General features: G+C 48.2%; 1 protein-coding gene across 2 annotated transcripts in view; it reads right to left on the minus strand.

Annotated features, from left to right (window-relative positions):
• Positions 1–58: 58 nt before the first annotated feature.
• The window catches only part of hecw2a (HECT, C2 and WW domain containing E3 ubiquitin protein ligase 2a), a 71,694-nt gene continuing 52,972 nt past the window's right edge, over positions 59–18,780 (minus strand). The window contains exons 9-31 of one of the 2 annotated variants that reach the window (XM_032567286.1): positions 18,732–18,780; positions 17,853–18,655; positions 17,341–17,656; positions 17,170–17,268; positions 16,714–16,864; positions 16,367–16,470; positions 15,546–15,670; positions 15,126–15,311; positions 14,918–15,052; positions 13,941–14,043; positions 13,761–13,857; positions 13,605–13,688; positions 12,753–12,835; positions 12,111–12,231; positions 11,399–11,512; positions 11,146–11,298; positions 10,942–11,040; positions 10,165–10,294; positions 9,945–10,091; positions 7,639–7,753; positions 6,638–6,723; positions 5,486–5,598; positions 59–3,431 (exon numbers count right to left, since the gene is read on the minus strand). In XM_032567286.1, coding sequence (XP_032423177.1) covers positions 3,320–3,431; positions 5,486–5,598; positions 6,638–6,723; positions 7,639–7,753; positions 9,945–10,091; positions 10,165–10,294; positions 10,942–11,040; positions 11,146–11,298; positions 11,399–11,512; positions 12,111–12,231; positions 12,753–12,835; positions 13,605–13,688; positions 13,761–13,857; positions 13,941–14,043; positions 14,918–15,052; positions 15,126–15,311; positions 15,546–15,670; positions 16,367–16,470; positions 16,714–16,864; positions 17,170–17,268; positions 17,341–17,656; positions 17,853–18,655; positions 18,732–18,780 — 3,525 coding nt within the window. In that variant the 3' untranslated portion in view covers positions 59–3,319. The remainder of the gene's footprint in view (positions 3,432–5,485; positions 5,599–6,637; positions 6,724–7,638; positions 7,754–9,944; positions 10,092–10,164; positions 10,295–10,941; positions 11,041–11,145; positions 11,299–11,398; positions 11,513–12,110; positions 12,232–12,752; positions 12,836–13,604; positions 13,689–13,760; positions 13,858–13,940; positions 14,044–14,917; positions 15,053–15,125; positions 15,312–15,545; positions 15,671–16,366; positions 16,471–16,713; positions 16,865–17,169; positions 17,269–17,340; positions 17,657–17,852; positions 18,656–18,731) is intronic. The other variant, XM_032567287.1, reaches the window with a different exon arrangement.

Genomic DNA, 18,780 nt, shown 5'->3' on the forward strand with positions numbered 1-18,780 from the left:
CCCATTTAGATGTTTCAGATCATCAAAAGTGTTTGATATAAGTCAAAAACAACCCGAGGAAATTCAAAAATGATTCTTTAATGTCGCTGTGAGCCATTCTTCTGTTCAGAAATCATTTATTTTAATCACTTTGGAAGGTTTTCCAGCTGGAATTAAATGAGTAAATCATTTTTTTTTTTCAAATTTAAGTCCAGATGTAATCAGGGATCTTAATCTGCAGAGCAGAACCAGCAGCTCATCCAGGAGGTCCAACAGAACCAGAAAACATCCAACATCCTGATCATCTGGGAGAATGTTCTGGAAGGACGAAGGCTGCAGTGAAGCACGGTGGTGGCAGAGTGATGCTGATGGATCCTGAAGATCCAAAAGGCTCAAAGAAACTAAATGAAGGCCTAGTCAAAGTCCAGACATATTCAGCTGAACAGTTCAACTGGAATCATGATGAAACATTGTGAGCATTAAGCTCTGACCTGCAGGTCCAGCCACGTATTTAAATCTTCACAGAGTAACTAGTTACTTTTACTTGAGTAACATTTCTTTAAAAACGTACTTTTAGGAGTATTTTTACTACGCTGTACTTTTACTTTTACCTCATTGACTTCATAACTGAAGTTAACAGGAAAGTTTCTGGACTTCCTGAAGCAGAAACACTCAGACCTGCAGCTTCTGTTCAACTTTCATTTTACTCAACGAAACTCATTGAGAAACATTTTCTTCTGCCTGATTTTATCATTTTGATCCATAAAATACCTAAATTTAAACTTTATATTGTGGTCCATCTGATGATTAGATATTAAACAATTGATAATTTGATCAGTTATCAGTACTTAACTTTTTACCAAATACTTTTTTACTCTGAGTTTTTTTAAAAACTTAATTTCTTGGATTGCTACTTTTAATTGAGTAAATTTATGAATTATTTCTAATCTTGTGTTTTGTCTAGTCTGGGTTCCTCTGTATATAAATTTATGTTTTTAATATTTTGTTTCAGTCAACCTGGATGAGCCAGTTTCTCTCTGCTCCCTGTTTTACTTTAAAGAATATTTATTTGGAAATTTTGTTTTTACTATTTTCTAAATCAGTATTTGTTTAGATGAAAATTTTAATTCTTCAAAAATATATCTAGAAAAGACAAAGAAAAGGTAAATGAGAGGTTCTGATGATTGCTTGGTTCTGACCAGAAGAAGAAGAGTCCGCCTGTCGTATCAAATGCTCCTCCGGGTTCTTTATTACCATCGAAGTGAAATGGAGACAAACATACAGGCGCCTTGCATAGAGTGGAGTTCTGAAAAGTGGAAATGTTCTGGAACCTCCAGGTCCGACCGGAACCCGAGGTTCCTCATGCACAAAGTTCCCCAGACATGAGATGAGTCGGACCGGACCAGAACCGGCCTCCCGGTCCGCTCCGCCAGGCCCGAACCTTTGGTACAATCGGTGCAAAACGGAGATATTTTCACACAACAGACAGACAGACATTTACACACAGAGACTCATGGTTCTGTACACGGTTCTTCGAACCCCAGTCCAGTCAGCTCATTACTAAGATAGACGGTTCAGAACCATGCTGGCCCGGCGGGCCGACCCGAACCGACTTCACCAGAACCTGACCCAGATCCGTCAATGGAGAGCAGGAATCCTCATGCACAGGAGCTAGAAAGGCGGCACTACTTCAGCATGCAACATGGAGCTACAACACAGCGCCACCTAGTGGTCTCTGCCAGGAGCAGCTCACGGAGCCGCACCGGACAGACCCTGCATGCAGGATTAGACTGGGAAGACTGGGAGCACTGGGAGGATAGTGAAACCACCGTGGCTCCTGTGGTCTGACTCCAACAGGCTTCCGTAGATCTAACATGCAGCGTCTCCAGCGGGAGGACAGACGGATGTTTTATCTTACATTTTGGACAAAGAGCAGCGTTTTACTGAGGACATGTCCCAGAAACGTCCATGTGTCCCAGTTAGGAACAGGAAACCATCAGAGGCACTGGGACAAAAACAAACCTCACATTCAGAAACTCACCTGAGCTTCACAGAAACATCCGGGCTGAAGACGGCGGACAGAGAATCAGGCGACATCTGACCAAACGTCATCAAGAGGTCAGACGCACCAGCTAGCTGCAGCACTGGAGAGCCCAGGTGTGTTAGCGCAGCTAGCTGCAGCTCCGGAGAGCTTAGGTGTGTTAGCGCGACACCAAAATGGAAAAACATCAGCAGTGACCTTAGAGGAGCAGCTGTCCAGTGGTGGGCAACGCTAACTCAGCTGTTACTTCCACTAATGCTACAGAGTTGTAACGATGTGATGCTTAGCAGAAGCTAACACTAAAGCGCTACATCAACAGGAACAGAGGTTCATGCTAATCACAAACACTAGTTCAGCTAATACAAAATCAACATGTGATTTAGCAGAAGCTAATGCCGATGCGCTAATCATAAACAGAAAGGAAACAAACTGCTGCTACTTCAAAATGAGAAAATAAACTACTTGAACTATTCTTAACAGTCGATAACTTTATTAAAACAACCCAGTAAACAATGGCTTTGGAGTTTATCTGAAAAAAATAGCTTAGCAGAAGCTAACTGTGCTAAACATATTGAAAGTTAGCAAAAGCACTAAAAGAGAAACCAGATCTGCGTTTAGCGCATTACTGGGAGCTTACCCACCACTGCAGCTGGGTCTGAACTGGGTCGTCAGCAGAACCTGGATCCAAACCCAGCAGAACTGAGCAGAACCAGAACCCGGTCCCAAAGCTGAGAACCTTTGACCTCATTCTAAGCCTGAACAGAACCAGGTAATATTTACTATGGCATTCATTATGTTCTGACTCCGGCCCGTCCAGCTCCGGCCGTCCAGAACCTTCTGGTGTTCTGGACTCGTACATTCAGCCGCAGGTTTGGTACATTCGCCACTGCGTGGGAAGTGATGTCATCTGTTAGGAGGAAGTGGAGTTTCCACTGGGAGGAAGTGAAAGTATTGCTCATCAGACAGGTGTGGAAAGAACCAGGCTCTCCAGAACCAAACCCATCAGAACCCGGCCCGTCCTCCAGGAGCGGGTCCGGTTTGTGCGAACAGGTGAGTGAGTGCAGGTAACCCCAGTGTGAAGGTCGGCCGGAGCGGCTGCTGAGATAAAGCACACATGTGGCTCAGTGACAGAAACGGGTTCACATGAAACGAGAAACTTTACAACATCCAGCGGTTCTGGTTCTCCGTCCGTCTCCTCAGAGAACCGGAGCGACGGAGGAGCAGCAGGTTGGTACACCGTCTGTTTCTTCTTCTCTGATTCTCCTCAACGAGAGCATGGGATTTCCAGACGCTCCGGAGTTACTCCAAACCGAAGGTGCTGGTCTCCTCCACGGCCGTCACCAGCTTCTCATACAGCATGGAGAAGGACGGGTAGGGAGGCAGGTCCAGCCGGTTGAAGCAGGTATGAGCCCTGAGGGAGACGGAGAGACGGCATCCAACACCAACCAACGGAGAAACCAACTGAATCAGCCAACAGATAAACGGAAGGATAAATCCATGGATGAACTTCAACATCAGGTGATGCTAATTATTGACCAGTTTCTCCTGAGGCTAAAAGAAACAGAAACTCTGAAAAGTGAAAACTGACCAACAGTCTCAGAACGATCGGGTCCGATCACAGAACCAGCAAACGTTTCGTTGCTAAAGGTCAACAGGGTCAAAGGAAACCCGAAGCGGACACTGGACCAGAAACCTGCAGACAGTTTTTCTGACGAAGTGAGAGCCAGCAGACGGAGCAGCAGAACCGGGCCAGAGGTCCGGTTGGAGTCGGTCCAGTGGCGATCTGGGCTGCTGGTACTAACAAGGTCAGAATCACCTCCAGAACCTTCTGACATCACAGGAAGCCAAAGGAGATAAACCTGGACCAATCAGAGCTGGTGGGCGGGGCTTAAACAGGAAACCAGTCTGAACTGGGAGGCTGTGGTTGGTTGTTTATAACTCTCACTGTTTAAAATAAAAACTTAGATATGAAAATGTGCTTCCATTTAGCTGCCCGATAATTCAGAGAAATTGTCCTAAAGAGTCTAAATTCAACTTCTACTTTCTTAAACTTCCATGTTTAACGTTTATTTGAGTTGTAAGTAGGCCTGTCACAATAACAAATTTTGCTCAACGATTAATTGTCTAAAAAATTATTGCGATAAACGATAATATTGTCTGAAGTCCTTTTTACACTGATTTAATGGAAATGACGTAATAATGCAGGTGATTTCCTGCCAAAGATAGATACACTTTATTTTCAAAAGAATACTTAACACTGGAACTGATAAACAAAATAAACAAAACAACCAAAAACAAAATGGATTCTCAGTCTCCATTAACAAAAAATGTACTTGATAAAAACTAAACAACATAAAGCCAAAGTGGAAATAAATACTGCATTCAACCAAGAGTGCAGATTATGAAGTCTGTATATTATGTTGCCCTTCAGTAATAATTAGATTTAAATAGAGAAGATGGGCACATCGACTACCTGATGCAATAATTCACACTACAGGATTTTTTGCTCCTATTTTTCCCCTTACAACAATCTTAGATCGTTGGTCTTTCTAAGATTGTGTGGTGTGTTACGGTAGATCGTCGTTTCCGATCTAAATCAGGGTTTTTTCCCGACTGGGATCTTTAACGCAGCCTGTTGAATGTGACAGGCAGCCAATCAGAAAGCGCGGATTCTCCTCCGTGTTTTCTGAGGGTAAATTACGGAGGGGAATCCCAAACAGCTGATACGGAGCAACCCGAAGTCCAGCGGACATTGGAGATGATATGTGGAAACATTAATGTTTATTCAACATGCAAAGAATATAGAAATGACAAGAGGAGGAGTTGGAGCGAAATTGCTACCGCAGTTGATAAACCCGGTAACTTTTCAGCTGTTCTTCGTTAACGTGACGTAAATAGGTTCTAATGATTTTCATTCAGTCAGGACTTTACGCTGACACTAGCCACATGCATTGCAGGTAGATTGTAGTAAAGCATTGATTAATGCCTGGTTTTAAAATTAGTTAACTGAACTTGTAGCCATTATTTTGTGCCCATTGTTGGACACCACAGGGCAGGAACGAACCGATCAAACCGTTATACCTAGGATTTCTGTCGGATAATGTGTGGCCTCAGGTTTTGAAAATGGGCCGACAATCGGCCGACAGCTCTAAGATCGTGTAGTGTGCGCTGGGCTTTACACTGAGGAAATGAGGAAGGGAGGATCAGTGGAGAGAACCGGAGTTGAGCCTTTTTTCATTCGGTGTCATTAACAGAAAAAGAAAAGGGGCGGATGAGACGATAATGCCGATAATTAAAATGACGTCGATAGTTTTAATTTATCGTACGATTAATTGATTTACCGTTTATCGCGACAGGCCTAATTGTAATTAATAAAATGATCCTCCTTACTGAGACCGCTCTAATAACTCTAACTCTAATAACTGAGACGCTGCTACCTGCGCAGCCTCTCTCTCCTCGCCTCACCTGGGTAAAGACGTGATCTTCCCCCACTTCTCCACGCAGAACCTGCGCGGTCCGTTGCTTCCTCGCAGCGAGGCGAAACCTTCGTAAGGAACGCTGGACGTTCCCGTCACGAACTGCAGCAGAAACAGGAAAACCGTCAGCTGCTGAACAAACAGCAGGATTCACACAGAGGCCGGATCAATCAGTCCGCGTTAAACTGACTGCCTAGTCAAAGTCCGGTTCAGTTGGTGAGGTGTGAATGCTAGCTGACCTCTGACCTCTGGTCCTCCAAACCTCGGTCTGGGTTCGGTTTGAATCTGAACGCCAAGCGGACCGGAGACCGCTCCAAAAGCAGGAAGTGGACTACAGTGCAGGGCATTCTGGGTAAATACAACCCAAGCTAACCTGCTAGCCTAGCGCTAGCAGCAGAAATGGCTCCTGGTCTTCAGCCAAAGACTAAAGAGAAATCCTCCAACGCTAAAATCTGACGCCTCCATCTTGTTTCCATCTGGTGAAGAAGGAAGTTGCTCTCAGTGTCTTCAGAGGTTTTTGTGTCATTTCCTTCAGTGGTTCTTGGTGCAGCGCCCCCACAGGCCAGGAGGGGAACAGGTTGGTTTGACTCAGAGCCACAACAGCTGGAGGTGGAGCAGATGTTCTGGTTCCAGTGGAACTGGGTCGACTGGACCACCAATCAATCTCTATCATTCAGCTGATTGGAGTTCGATATCAAGATTTCATGATCAACTGGATCAACTGAATGTCGAATATCAAACGACGGTTTTGTTCTCCAGTCGAGTCTCAGATTATCAGCTGGAAACAAAAACTTACAGAGGAAGGAAAAGCTCTGCAGGTTTATTGTTTAAAATTATGTAGAGAAACTACTGACCCACTTCAGGGATTAAAATATTATCATTTATATCTTTTAGTAGTTTGCATCTTAATCCAGCTGGAAATTTAAGGTAGAAAGTGTAAAAATGAATTGATGCTGCAGCAGCTGATCTGTTTTTATTAATAAAAGCCACAGCAGCTGCGATAAAGTCCAGATTAGTTTCCTCTCAACGTCCCATAACAATAACAATAATATTTAACAATAATAATGATAACAGTGCCTGTTGTGTAACGCAGTAACCTCGCTGCGCCAGTCCCTCCACCAGGGGGCAGCACCTCTCCTACCTGCAGCAGCCGCAGCCTCTGCTCGTTGTTGAACCGCTCCACAGCCGCCCAGAACCAGCGGATCACTATGTGGTTGTCATGGTAACCTGAGGGCAGAGAGATGATGATGGTGCATGACTCAGATGGAAAAAAAACCCCTCTTCCTCCTTCTGCTCCTCTTCCTCCTCCTGCTGCTGCTGTGACTGAGCGGCTCTGCTGCGAAACATTTGAACAAAAACATCAGAAAACAAAATAAAAACCGTCTGGAGTCCATCAGCCTGCCGCGGAAGATTAATCCCAGATAACAATAATAACAGAAAATTATTTTCATTTAAATTAATAAAAAATAAATGCAAAAAAGTTAATAAAAAATGTATTAATTAAAAATAAAAAAAAATCAGAAATTGAAGTTAAAGAAAATGAAAAAATGATGCTCATGTTGGAGCATCTATTTAAAAACTGCAGAATTTAAAGTAACTTCTTCAGTTTTTGTTTTTTCTGAACTTTCCCACAGGAAGAGGAAACAGTTCAGTCCAACGGTTCCTCTGCCTTACCAGAGGAACCAAACTCTGACAGTCTCTCCATTTTTCTGTGATGTCCAGCGGCCTCTACTTCCTGCTTCCTGCCATGCGTAGCGTCACCGTGATGACATCACGCCTTGTGTTGCCTGGTGGATTCGCTCCGAAGCAGCAGATGAAACTCACATCATTAATATTCTCATTTCTGCCACATTTTAAAAGTTTGATCAGAATCCCATGACAGTCGGATGGAAGCTGGACTCTTTCACATCCTGTTGGTTTGAGGTGAAGATTCAATAGTCATGATGAAGATCTGACATTTTAACATTTAAGGCCTGAAAAGGACCAGATGATTAATATTTATTATTATTATTAACCTCTTTGCTGTGTTCTGAACTTGTGCATTCAGTCACAGGTCTTCTCTGCGTGGGAAGTGATCTGATCAGGTAGGAGGAAGTGAGAGTGTTGTTGATCTGAAAGGTGTGGAAGGCCTCTGCCTCGTACCTCCTCTGTACTCGGTGTTGTTCCTCCAGTCGGTTAGGTCGATCTCTGCTGTTCCTGCGATGACCAGCTCCAGCTCCCGGGCGTCAAACACCGACACCAGCCGCACATCCACCACCTGACGAACCGCAGCGCGCACACACACACACAGAGGCAAACACACACACACACACGCAGACACACACAGAGGCAAACACACACACACACACAGACACACACACAGAGGCAAACACACACACACACACACACACACAGAGGCAAACACACACACACACAGACACACACACAGAGGCAAACACACACACACACACAGAGGCAAACACACACATTAATGTGTTATATTTGTTACATATTTTTGTTTCTATAAAGGTTCTCAAGACCAAGCTTTTATTTTGATAGGGTACATCCGCTTATCAGCAGGTGAATGGACCTTACCAAGCTCCGCCCACAACTGACCCACCTGACCGCAAGTCTCACAAACAAAGCCTGGTTGTTTCTAGGTAACATGACTGATTAGTGCGTCATTTCTAGCGGATTTTCACAATATATCAGCTGCTACATGGACAGAGGAACTAACAAGTTCATGTCATCATCTGGGAGCAGGTTACTGGTTTCTCAGTCACAAGCTGGTTGCAAACCTGAGGCCAGCAGGTGTCAGTCAGTTATGGTAGATCTGAACTTTGACCTCAATATGAGAAGCTACAGACTGATAGGAGGAACCAAAGAGCTCTGTAAAGGTAAAGGCAAATCTTCTGAAGCTGGGATATAATTCATTTAATTTCACATAATAACCGCGGTAGAAGCCATTTGTTTGTTAAAATTTGATGAAATATATTTGTTCTGTTTGATGTTTGTTGTGAATGACGTAAACTCACAAACGAACGAGGTAATTAGTCCAACATTTAGAAACTACAGCGGCTGTAATGAGCCACAGCAAAGGGAAACAAAGGTAAAATAACCTGAACAGGTGATCAACTCAAAACCACTCCTACCTTTTTACTCTCTCTCTCTGTAGTTTAAGCACACCTGTTACCGTGGCAACCGCCTGCTCCCCGCAAGACGAGCAAAGATTACGTTAAAAACATAACATTCAGTTTGTTACGATATCAAGTTTCCAGGCTTGATATTTATTTATCGATTATTAATCAGCGCTTCCCTGAACACAGCGATGGTTGATTGACTTAAATGTGCGGCAAACTAGCGGTATTGTAGAGGGCCGCACTGGGTTAACGCGGTGAATTTCTTTTTTTTTTTTTTTTTTTTTTTTTACCCCTCCAGGGGGTCTTTTTGTGGGCTCTAGAGTCCCTTTTCATGAAGTAGGCTGACAGGAAAGGGGGAAGGAGAGAGGGGAAGACATGCGGCAAACGTCGCCGGGTCCGGGAGTCGAACCCGCGACAGCCGCGTCGAGGACTTGAGGCCTCCAAACGTGGGTCGCGCCAACCCCTACGCCACCACGGCACGCCCAACGCGGTGAATTTCTAACTGTCCGACTCGTGCTTCATTATACTCCAAGTCGCTTCATGTTGTTGCAATCATCAATTTATTCCACTGCGACAGCCATACTTCAGACTTTACAAGGACTGACACATACTGACCAGGCTAAACCATACGATGTGGCTAACAATAAATGACATTACAACACGGTCAACAGAAATTACCACCACCACCGGCGCACGCGCTTCCTCATACATACAAATCAGCGCGCCAGTATGGCTCCCATTCATACCTTAGTGACAGTCACGCCCACCTCGACACACCCACCACCCAAGTGTCAAAGCCTTGTGCTCCTGCCACATCAGGAATTGCTTATTTCAATCATAAGGCTCTTACAGACTAGCTGTACTTGGTGCTAGCATGGCTAACACGAGTAACAGTTTAGTCCAAAGCCTTTTCTGCTAAAATAAAATCTTTAGTGTATGTCAGATACAGACACATTGCATATTGATCTGTTTAGCTAACGTAAGACTGTGTAGCAGACAGGCTTCAAGGTGTACAAGTTGTATCAGTTCTGCCATTATGCTGTTCTTAGCTAACGGGAAGCTAAGTGTGTTTGTGAGACGGCCACGTAGAATGGGCATCAGCCAATGAAACGCAGCCCCTCTGGTAAGGTCCATTTGCATGTTAGCTAAATATTTGGTTTATAGATAATTTATTTTAGTTTGCAGTCAGATATGTAGTTTGTTAACCAAGTATTTTGTCTGAAGTTAAATGTTTAGTTCAGCAATGGTTGTTTTTAGCTAGCTCAGATTTTACTTCAATATTTCGCTAGCTCAGAGCTACAGCTTTAGCTTGGAGCTGCGTAGCAGTACCTCATAAAATCCTCGGACCAGGCTCTCGGTCTGCTGCGCCACGCCGCGCTCGATGCGCCACTTCACCATCCGCTCGATGTATTCCTTCTTGTTCTTCTCAGACACGGGGATTCCCGCCCCGCCGGGCTTCAGCTCTCTCTCCGTGATCTGCAGACAAACAGCCGGTGGGAACTTCGGACGGACACCAGTTCGTTTTAGGGGACGCGTTTAGGGGATGGACCTGTCCAAAGACTTCCTCGTTGACGGTGAAGGTGAGGTCCAGCATGTCCTCGATGTCGTTGTCCTTCATCCACTGCAGGCTCTGGTGGAACTCCTCATCCAGGAACTCGAGGTCGCTGAGGTCACACGGGCTGCAGGCACACAACCAGAACCAGAACCAGTTTATGGGCGGTACCGGGTCTCTAATGGGCAATCTGCTCTTCCTTCTCCCAACGCTAACTAAAAACAACCAATCAGAGCCGGGAGGCGGGTCTTAGCGTTGTCAATTAATCTTGTGTGGCGCTTCTCGTCCCTCCCCTGCTCTCTGTTACACTGCAGCTAGCATAGCCTGCCATGAATGCTAAGCTAGTTAGCATGGCCACCATTAACGGTGGATAAATGGTTTTCCCGTTGGTCCACCATTATCAGTGAGTACATGAGGATGACTGACAGCTCTAAGGCCCGCCTCCTGGCTCTGATTGGTTGAATTTTGTGCATTTCCTCAAACAGTAGCAGCAGCTCAGGGAGATCGATGTGTTCACAGATTATCTGTCTCATAATGAACAGTTTGAACAAATATGGAAAAATATATATTTATAAAAGCTACTGCAGCTTTAAAGGAAAATAAAAACTGCACTGTGAAACATTTCTAAAAGTTTTAGCCCCTCTTCATCAGTCCACAGAGGAATTAATCTGTGCATGATCTAATCATTTTCCCTAAACGTGTTTATCAGCCGGACGGTTCTGGTGAAACTTTGGACCTTTCCGACCCGGTGACGCCGCCGGAGGAACCACTCACATGCGCAGAAGGCCTTTATAGAACGGGCGAGTGAAGAACGCGTCCAGCAGGTACTGATGAACCAGAGCCAGGCCCAGAATCCGCCCGCTGAACCGAAACCTGGACCCGGACAGAACCAGAACAAACACCAGGATTCACAGCGATTCTCAGAACAACCATTAAGCTGCTGGTCGCAGCAGACAGGAAGTGCTGACAGGAAGTCACCATTCGTGGTGGTTGTCCACGAAGGCGGACATGGGGCTGATCTGGACCGTGTACGTGTCGTTGGCCGAATACTCGAATAAACCGTAGTACGGGTTGAAGAGCTCTCTGGACACCAGGAAGAAGAACTCTCTGGACGGTCCGCTGTAGTCCAGCCTGAAACACACAGTAACCTGGAGTTCCTCAGGGCGCGCTGCTCGGCCCACTCTCATTCAGCAGAACCAAACCTCGGACCATCAGGCATCGTCTTCCTCACCCGTCCTCGCCGACGAAGCTGACGTAGAGTTTACTCCTCTGCAGGTCTTTACGGGAATAACACATGATCTGGTTGAAGGCGTCTTCCAGCAGGTGATCTCTGCGGATGATGAGCCTGGAGACAAACAGAAAAATAAAATATCGGTAAAATGAAATACAGAAAAAATAAAACAGAATGATAAACGTAAAGTTGGTTCTGTTGGTGTCATTTTTACCTAAAATACATTGTTTGGACTTTTCTAACATTTTCAAACACCAAAAAAGAAATCTAAGCAGCAGATATCAAAATATCAAATATCTTCAATATCAAAAGAGCCAAGATAAAGTTTGTAAGTTTATCAGAATCAGTCGATTATATTAGTAAAATTACTACTGTGGTCTAGTTAAAGTTCATGTTAATGAATAGAAAAACCTGTTATAATTCCTGATGTTCAATATCCAGTTCAGATGCTTTATTGATCAAACATTGTGAAAGATTCAGCAATAAGTGGGTCTAAAAAATGTCATATAAAATGTGAAATATGTCCAGATTCAGTTTTCATCATTGGTCTTAAATTGCATTCAGTGACCTGTAAATATTCTTTATGTCTTTTGTTGATATTTTATTTAAGAAATTAAGAACCATCTGGTTACTTTCCCAGCTCATGTGTAAAACCATGAGTAATAATATTAAAGGATGAATCATGCATTAAAGGTGTATTTTTCTGGCGTACTTGACTTTCCCCGGCCCCTGCCCGTAGCCCTTCGTCTCCAGCTTCCGGTAGAAGTTCCTCAGTTTCGCCTCGAAGTCTCTCTTGTACGGAGCGGGCGCTCGCGCGTTGGCGCGCGGCGTTCCTGCAACGAACGGGATGAAAGTCCAGGTGGGGCAGAGACAGGAGACCGTTAGCAGATTACAACCAAATCATTCCGGTGCAATCAGAAACCATGAATGCAGGTTAATCCTGGATTGGTTTGCAGCTTCAGACTCATCAGGTTCCCTTCAGTTCAACAGCAGCAAACACCCAACAAACCAAAACAATCTGGAGGAGTTTGTTTTTTCGCACAATTTAATCTGAGAATGATTAATCTGCCTGGAAGGTGTTTGATTTTTCTTTAGAAGATAATCCATGTCCTGGGTAAATTCAAGCATTTTTCTGTTAACTCTGTATTTCTGCTCAGTTTGACTAAAACTAAGATGTACTGAACGTGTGAGGTCTGGATCAGGACGTTTGCAGCGTATCTACAGGATGTCTGGCTTTATATTACTTTCTGAACAAACAAAACAATTCATATCAAAATAATCCAAACTTTTTATTGCTGTTGTTTAATAAAAGCTGTGAATGCAATAAAGTATGAGCAAACAGAGACAGATTTACCTGGAGAGCTCTGAGGAGAAGACAGGCTGTAACCTGGGTGGAGCAACGGCGGCACGTATGACATCACTTCCTCCTCAAACAGGCTGGAGAGAAAGCATGAGAGGTCAAAGGTCAGAAATGAGGCGGACTAAATTCAGTCACTCAGCAGAACGGAGCGGACTGACGGCAGATCGAATCCAAACACTGAGGAAAACACGGCGGACTGATGAGCTTAAATCAGAATGAAACTGCAGAAACATCCTGATATCTTAGATTTTAATGAATAATTCAATCAGGCCTGTGCTAGCTTAAATTACGACGCAGGAGCAGAAAGAGAAACGCCGCAGCGTTAGCAAACAGCCCGCCGGGAAAGACATGGCAGCACAAAAACCGACTCAACAAACTGAAACATCATGTCACCTCACATCTAAATCAAATCAAAGTCGGGACTTTTTAATGCAACCTTGACAGAAATTGAGAATTGTTAACTATTGTCACAGCCGCGTCCCGTGTGTTGGATTTCATCCTGAGTAGATCGACGCCTGTCGCTGTTGATCATCGCTCCCCTTATGTTGACTCCATCGCCCATTAGACACAAAAAGTTAGCTAGTTAGCAAGGGCATGTTAGCAGCTAGTTAGCGGTAGCTTCAACCGCCTCAAGCCAGAGAAGGAAATGAAGATGTCAGTGAAAGACCCAAACTTTTGATCGTCTTGTGAGAAATAAACGACAAATTAGATAAAATTCTTCTGTCATGACAAAACTTACAAACTGGAGTCTAAGGTTTCAGTTTTAGATCCGTGAGCTCAAGTCTTTCTAACGATGGACCCGGTAAATGGTTCCAGAACCGGTTTGGATCACCGATCGGGTCTCACCTGAGCAGCATGACGAGGTCGGCGTCGCTGGACAGACGGGCAAGTCCGTTGACGCCCTCGCTGCGGATGAACTGGACCTTCTCCCTGCAGACACACACGGGGTTAAACAGGCGGGGATCCGACAAGGTCAAAGGTCAAAGGTCGTGTTCAGGTTACTTTAGGGAGTGGTTCCTGGCTAACTCGGGCTGCCGCTCCTGCAGGACCTCAAAGATATTGGGTTGCCGTAGAAACGCCACTATCTTGTCGTTGTAGGCTGGAGGCAGAGGAGAGAGAGAGTCCAGGTGTGTGTCTAGGTGTGTGTTCTGTCCAGAACTGGACCCAGCCCGGCGGACTCACCCACAGGAACCACGTCGTGGTACGGGCTGCGGCTGGACCCGCTGAAGGTGCTGGAGGGCCGGGGCATGGCGGGCAGGCCGCTCTGCCGGGAGTCATCCACCACCTGAGAGAGAGCGGCAGTTCAGGACCCGACCAGCTGGTTCTGGACCCAACCCAACAACCAGGGTTCATCTGCTTGGTTCTGGCTGGTTCTGGTTACCAGGATCTAACTAGCTGCTCAGATTCTTCCATCAGGTTTGGATCTGATCAGATCAGCAGAGTTTGCTGATAAGCTCAGACGACTAGATTATTATTCTGGTTTTTATTCTGACAAGGTTCCCTGATTACCAAAATGGATCTAAAGGTGATCTTAGTGGTTCTGGTCCGCTCCGATCTAATATCTGTGATATTCCACGTGTTGGATCGTCTCGGCCTGATGTGCCGGATGTTAAATGTGATGTTCAGCCAATCAGAAAGCGCGCTGATGGAAACATGGATGGAAATCCTAAATACTGAAAACAAAACAACGACTATCGTCTGGTTTATTTCTGTTAAATGTCGTTCAGTAACTACCGCCGGTGCTGCTTCCTCGTCGGCCACGTTTGTTTGCTCTGAACTCACGTTTTGTGATATTTCCTGTCTAAATGTCTGAGAGTGAGGTCGTTCGTGTGAGGTTTGTTGCTCCGCAGGTGGAATCTCTCAGGGTTTGAAAATCAGGTAAAATGTTTAAACTCCTGCTGTGTGAACCAGGCATAAATTTACCTCGTTGTTCATAAAGTGATTTATAATTCATTTCCTCTGAAAACGGTCAGAAACAGAGTAAAAACTCAGTCAGAGCCTAAATAAAAACAAAACGTCCTTCAGAAGGTTTGGTCAAAGACTGTAGCACCTGTTGACTGACCTCAAGGGAAACACACTGGATAAAGGTTTGACCTTTAACCTAACAGCCTCTCCAGGACTGATCTGACCTCTACGTGACCTCTGCGGCGGCCTCTTACCTCCCCGGCGCTGTGGCTCCGTTGGCGGCTCAGGTGCTGGCGGTGGGCCAGCAGCCCGGTAGAACGCGAGCTCTGCAGAGGCAGCCGGGGGTCGATGAAGGTCGTCGACCGACAGTTGTGATCCACAAAGAAAGGCTGCGGGTCAAAGCCACAAACCCTTAGAGGCTGAGCTACCGATGTCCTAGTCAAAGTCAGGAAGCTGGCCTACCTTCCCAGTGTGGTCGTGCTTCATCTCCCAGCCGCGAGGGAGCTCCAGCTGCTTGTTGGCAAACATGTTGAGGAAGGTCACGAGGTCGCGGTTGTGCTGGTAGCGCTCGAAGTAGTGAGCGTCCCGCCGCACCTTGCTGATCATGTGCTTCAGGCAGGTGTTGCTCGTAAACATGCGGTAGGCACTCTGCACGAAAAGCAACAGCAGTAACCTCAGGTAACCTCAGGTGGCCCACATCAGGGTGGTGATCAACAGAAAACAGCTCAGGTTCAGAAACAGCCAATCAGAAGCAAAGACTCAGACCGGAGCTACAAACACTGAAAACCAGCAGATCAGACTTTAGTTCATGGAGCCATTGTTCCCACAGGAACTGAACTGGTTAAACTGGTTAAACTGATTGAACTGGGGGGAGCAGCTTACGGGGTTTGAATGCAGCACGGTGAAGAAGTCTGGGCTGCACAGGAACTTGGCACTGGGCGACTGCAGCAGCAGGGAGAGGCGTGAACGGCCGCTGGAGTGAGCCACGGCGCTTTCTCTGCGATATTCTGCAACAGATTCAGGGAACTGTCAGAAAAACATCTGGACAAGTCGGTGGCGACCAGTCGGTGGCGACCAGTCGGGGGCGACCAGTCGGAGGCGACCAGTCGGAGGCGACCTGTCGGTGGCGACCAGTCGGGGGCGACCAGTCGGTGGCGACCAGTCGGAGGCGACCAGTCGGAGGCGACCTGTCGGTGGCGACCAGTCGGTGGCGACCAGTCGGTGGCGACCAGTCGGTGGCGACCAGTCGGAGGCGACCAGTCGGAGGCGACCTGTCGGTGGCGACAAGTCGGTGGGGACCAGTCGGTGGCGACCGGTCGGGGGCGACCGGTCGGGGGCGACCGGTCGGAGGCGACCAGTCGGAGGCGACCAGTCGGAGGCGACCAGTCGGAGGCGACAAGTCGGTGGGGACCAGTCGGTGGCGACCAGTCGGAGGCGACCAGTCGGTGGCGACCAGTCGGGGGCGACCAGTCGGTGGCGACCAGTCGGTGGCGACAAGTCGGGGGCGACAAGTCGGTGGCGACCAGTCGGGGGCGACAAGTCGGTGGCGACAAGTCGGCGGCGACCAGTCGGCGGCGACCAGTCGGCGGCGACCAGTCGGTGGTGACCAGTCGGAGGCGACCAGTCGGTGGCGACCAGTCGGAGGCGACCAGTCGGTGGCGACCAGTCGGTGGCGACCTGCTGCTGCGTCAGAGGAAACGCACCGGAGATGGAGTGAGGCATCAGTTCTCCCTCCGGCTCCGGCAGCTCAGCGGAGGATTCCTCTGACCGCTCGCTGCTGGTTATGGTCCTCCTGATGCTCTGGTATCTGTCAGCAGGAGAAACAAACCGCAGTTAAATTAAAAAACACGAAGAAAGCAAGGAAACACTTAGCTGATCAGATTTTAAAGGGTTAATATGTTTTGGCTCCAGGTGGCTGGGAAACAATGAATCCTGCCTCTTTAAAATATTCATCACTAAAAAAAACAAGATTTCTTTCAGACTCCAGTTTTATCTGGTCGTCGTCAGCAACGAATCCCACCTGGACGACGCTTTGCGTTGCCATGGTTACCTGCGGTTGAGCTGCTCCATCTGCTGGATGGAGTTGGAGCGGGTCAGGCCCTGCGGGGCGGGCGGTCCGGTGGGCCGCTGCCACGTGGTCGTCCTGTTCACATGATCCACAAAGAAGATCCGGCCGTGGCTGTCGATCCGAGCCTCCCAGTCTGAGCAGAGAAAGAGAAGGAAAGGGTTAACGGATCCATCAGCAGAGATCAGAACATGGTGGCTTCAGGCAGACTATTATCCAATCAATTACAACTGATTGATTGACTGATTGATTGACTGACATGCAGGAAACACCTGGACCTGAAAACTGAGTGCAGTTTGAACAGAACTCATTGGTCCAGTTAAAGTACCAGCAGAGTTTAGTTTGTTTATGATAGGAAAGGAAAAGACTTTCCCCCAAAAAACAGTTAGCATGTAGCTTGATGCTGCGCGATGCAGCGTGATGCTGCGTGCAGACACACACACTCACTGGGGGGCAGCGGCTCGTCCACCCTCTGGTAGCGGTGGATGTCGTGGCGCACCGAGGGCAGCGATCGGACCGGATGGCCGTTAACAGGAGCGTCTGGAGAAAAACCGGTTTACTGGGTTATTTCTGGGAGATTTCACCGTCAGAGACCAGCAGGAGGCGCCGTACCTTCATCCCTGTCTGTTTCCGTGGTAACGTGCTCCACAGACCCCCCCTCCTCCCGAGTCTTGGTCTCCGCCACTTCCTGTCCGTCATGACAGCCGCCCGCGGCCTGCAGGCTCTGCCTCCTCACGCCGACCTCCTCCTCCTCCTCTTCCTCCTGCGGCGGCTCGCTGGCGGCCGGAGGATCTGCTTCGACCTCGGAGGCCGCCGCTCTTCCTCCTGCCTCCTCTTCCTCATCATCCCCAGGTTGGGAGGTCGGCGGCGGGCAGGGCTCCCCGTCTCCCCCCGGATCGATGGCTGTCGTCGCTCCTTCATCGGCTTCCTGCACACAGAACCACCTGGGTCAGAACCAGCTCACATGTGGACCAGTCTGACCAGTTGGGACCTTAAGAATGGATGCTGGATCCTGATTGGACGACACCTTTGATGTCATCATCAGCTTGTCGCTGCAACATTGAACAATTCTTTGAGAGGAACTGATTCATAAGACCCAGTTCCTGTTGGAGAACCAAACTCACCACAGCGGTAGCCATGGTAACCGCTCCGCTGTCTGATGAGGAGCCGGCGGTCTGAGGAGCCGTTGCCATGGAGAAGGAATCCATCTCTGACGTAGGGTCTTCGCCTGGCGCCCCTTTCTGTTCCGGAGCCTCCACAGCCTCTGGCAAAGCATCATGGGTAACATTCTGCTCCTCCTCCACCTCTAGGAAAACCTCTGGCTCCAAACTGTCATCCAGCTCCAGACCCAGCTCTGCACCCAGGGCGTCCCCAGGCCCTCCCTCCGCCCCCTGCAGCGGGAGCTCCGGTTCCACCAGGAACAGGTCGTCATCGTCGGGCCCTACGCCGCCCAGCCCGCCGCCGCCATCAGCAGGCTCTCCATTCAGCAGCAGTGGCGATGGCGGCAGCTCGTTGATGGCAGAGCGCTCCTCGTCCTCGTCGGAGTCGATGTGCAGGATGCCGCTGAGCCGGGTGTGCGTGGGGAAGCTGGAGCACAGCCTGGGTGAGGCGGCGCCCAGGGGCCTCTCACCGGGCCCCTTCGGGGCCTCGATGGCGTCCAGACCCTCGCTCAGCGACCGCTGGAGGATGGAGCGCTCACAAAGTGCCGTCGCCTCCACGAAGCGCGCCGGACGCACGGCGGGCAGCTCCTTCTCCGGCAGGGCGGCGGCCCCGCCTTCCCACAGGCCATGGGGCCCCTGAGGGCCGGTGGGGGAGAGGCCGGCGGACACCACGCCTGGCAACGGATGGGGAAGGTCCTCGTCGTCTGACGGCGTTCCCGGGGCGCCGTTCAGCGGCGACAGGCCGATGATGGAGTCCGGCGAGGCACCTGCAGCGGGACGGAGGCTGGTGAGGACAGACAGGTGGGTGGGGTCATAGGGTCATGGGAGAAGAGCCTGGCTCACCATCGGGCCCCGTGGACGTCAGCTCCACCCGGAACTGCAGCTGGCCGCT

Source organism: Xiphophorus hellerii, chromosome 7, assembly GCF_003331165.1.
Source record: "Xiphophorus hellerii strain 12219 chromosome 7, Xiphophorus_hellerii-4.1, whole genome shotgun sequence".
Taxonomy (NCBI): Eukaryota; Metazoa; Chordata; class Actinopteri; order Cyprinodontiformes; family Poeciliidae; genus Xiphophorus; species Xiphophorus hellerii.